Below are 1845 nucleotides of genomic sequence, written 5' to 3' on the forward strand. Positions count from 1 at the left end.
CATATTTAAGAAATAATGACTATACATTTTGAAAGAAATCAGATAAATAGGTCAGTATTTTTTATTGTATTTTACATTATTTTAAGTGTGCTCATGAACACATACCTGATACAGAAGGTCTTTCTGAGGCAAAGGTGGGGACCGTTCTTCATACATAGGAGGAGGTTTATGTGTGGGTGGAAGGTCGATCCTGCATTAAAAAGGTTAAAAAGTGTGATTGCTACATTTATCAAAGGAAAAAAAAAGAAGAGGGAAAAAAATTGAGGTTTTTAAAAATTTTTTCCAGGAAAGCTCTCAGAGAAAATCGTAAGTTTTGAGGATATTTTCTTCATACTACATAAATAGATAATATTTATACTAGACATGTTTAATCAGTTCTTCTATTTCCATTAATCTATCAAAGATAGAAAATAAAACACTGGTTCTAAAAGTTTCGATGTATATAAAAAATCTAATCAATTCATATTTAAAGAAGCAATTCAAATAGAAGAATTTTTTTGAAAATTATTATTAAGCAAGTCATCTAGTACATGACCAATTAAGTATTGCATGTTTTTCCATTTTGACTGTGGCTACCAACATTTTAAAGATGTCAAATATGTGTGTCATTATACTTTTCTCCAAAGTGTCATAAAAGTGATTTAAAGGACTGTATCTTACAATGATAATGAATAAAGTTTATACTGTATTTTGAGAATACTTCCAAAACTGATTTTCAAAAGCCCTGGTCACTCTTATAATATTCACCCCACAAATTAAGATTTTCAACCTACACACCATTATAAATTTTGTCACCTGAAATAAACAAAAGGACCATCACATCCTTAGGGAATGCATTTATTTTTGCCAAAATGACAATCTATAAAAAACCTAGTATTTCATATATTTTAAACATTGTTTAGTTATAACAAAAATAGATTTAAATATGCCTTGTTGCTCTCTGCATTTTAGAAAATGATTTTATATATATTTTTTCTCACACTTTTGAAGATCACATTTTCAGTACTTGTGATTGTTAAATCAAAGAAAGGGTTATCCATATTAAAGGATAAAGAGAACAAAAGCTATAGATGCTGAAGTAATAAATTCTCTATTGTCTAGTAACTTTTCAATATGGGCATAAGGTAATATTTTAAGTAAATAGAATTCAAACAATAAATAAAATGGTTACATTAATTTATTAGCCTACTAGTAAATTGTTTTTGAAATTTAAAAAAAAACCCTGAGATAATCTGGGAACTAAAATGAAATTAACCATGTCAGTCACTCTTGAAATATTAAAGCACTCCAGTCTCACAAGCATTACACTGAAAGAGCATTTCACCATCCTTTATTTACAATAATTGTTTCTTTTCATCAATGAAAATCACAGCAAATTTCTAGCTCCAAGGTGCCATAGGCCATTTAGGTAAAAAAAACTGAGGCTCCTGAAGAGACAGTGAGTTGTTCGTGGTCATATCACTAATTTGGTTGTGAAAGAGCTAAAACTGCCACCCAAGTGTCTTTAGTCCAAAAAGACTAGTGCTACAACTGTGTCAGATTAGAGAAGCAAACACATACACTAGCATTTATGGAGACAGAAGAAATACATTCTTCGAAAGTCAGGCTTGTGTCTTAAAAACATTAATAAACCATACAAAAAATAAAGCCATTTGTACAGAACTTCACAATTCTCATCACAATCACATGAGGTAAGTAGGAAAAGTATTATTCACATTTCACAGATGAAGCAACAAAGCTACTGATGGAATTAAAAGAATTGGAGACATTGGTCATTTGATTCTATAGCAAAGTACTATTTCTGCTTTATAATTCTCTCTCAATGATTAGACCAAAAATATTGCT

General features: G+C 29.7%; 1 protein-coding gene across 1 annotated transcript in view; it reads right to left on the reverse strand.

Annotated features, from left to right (window-relative positions):
- Positions 1-1845, reverse strand: part of LOC105820096 (nectin-3-like) — a 186293-nt gene that overhangs the window by 83096 nt on the left and 101352 nt on the right. The window contains exon 8 of the mRNA XM_012656513.1: positions 106-190. Within this exon, the coding sequence (XP_012511967.1) occupies positions 106-190 (85 nt within the window). The remainder of the gene's footprint in view (positions 1-105; positions 191-1845) is intronic.

This window comes from Propithecus coquereli, unplaced genomic scaffold (assembly GCF_000956105.1).
Source record: "Propithecus coquereli isolate 6110/MARCELLA unplaced genomic scaffold, Pcoq_1.0 Scaffold506, whole genome shotgun sequence".
NCBI lineage: Eukaryota > Metazoa > Chordata > Mammalia > Primates > Indriidae > Propithecus > Propithecus coquereli.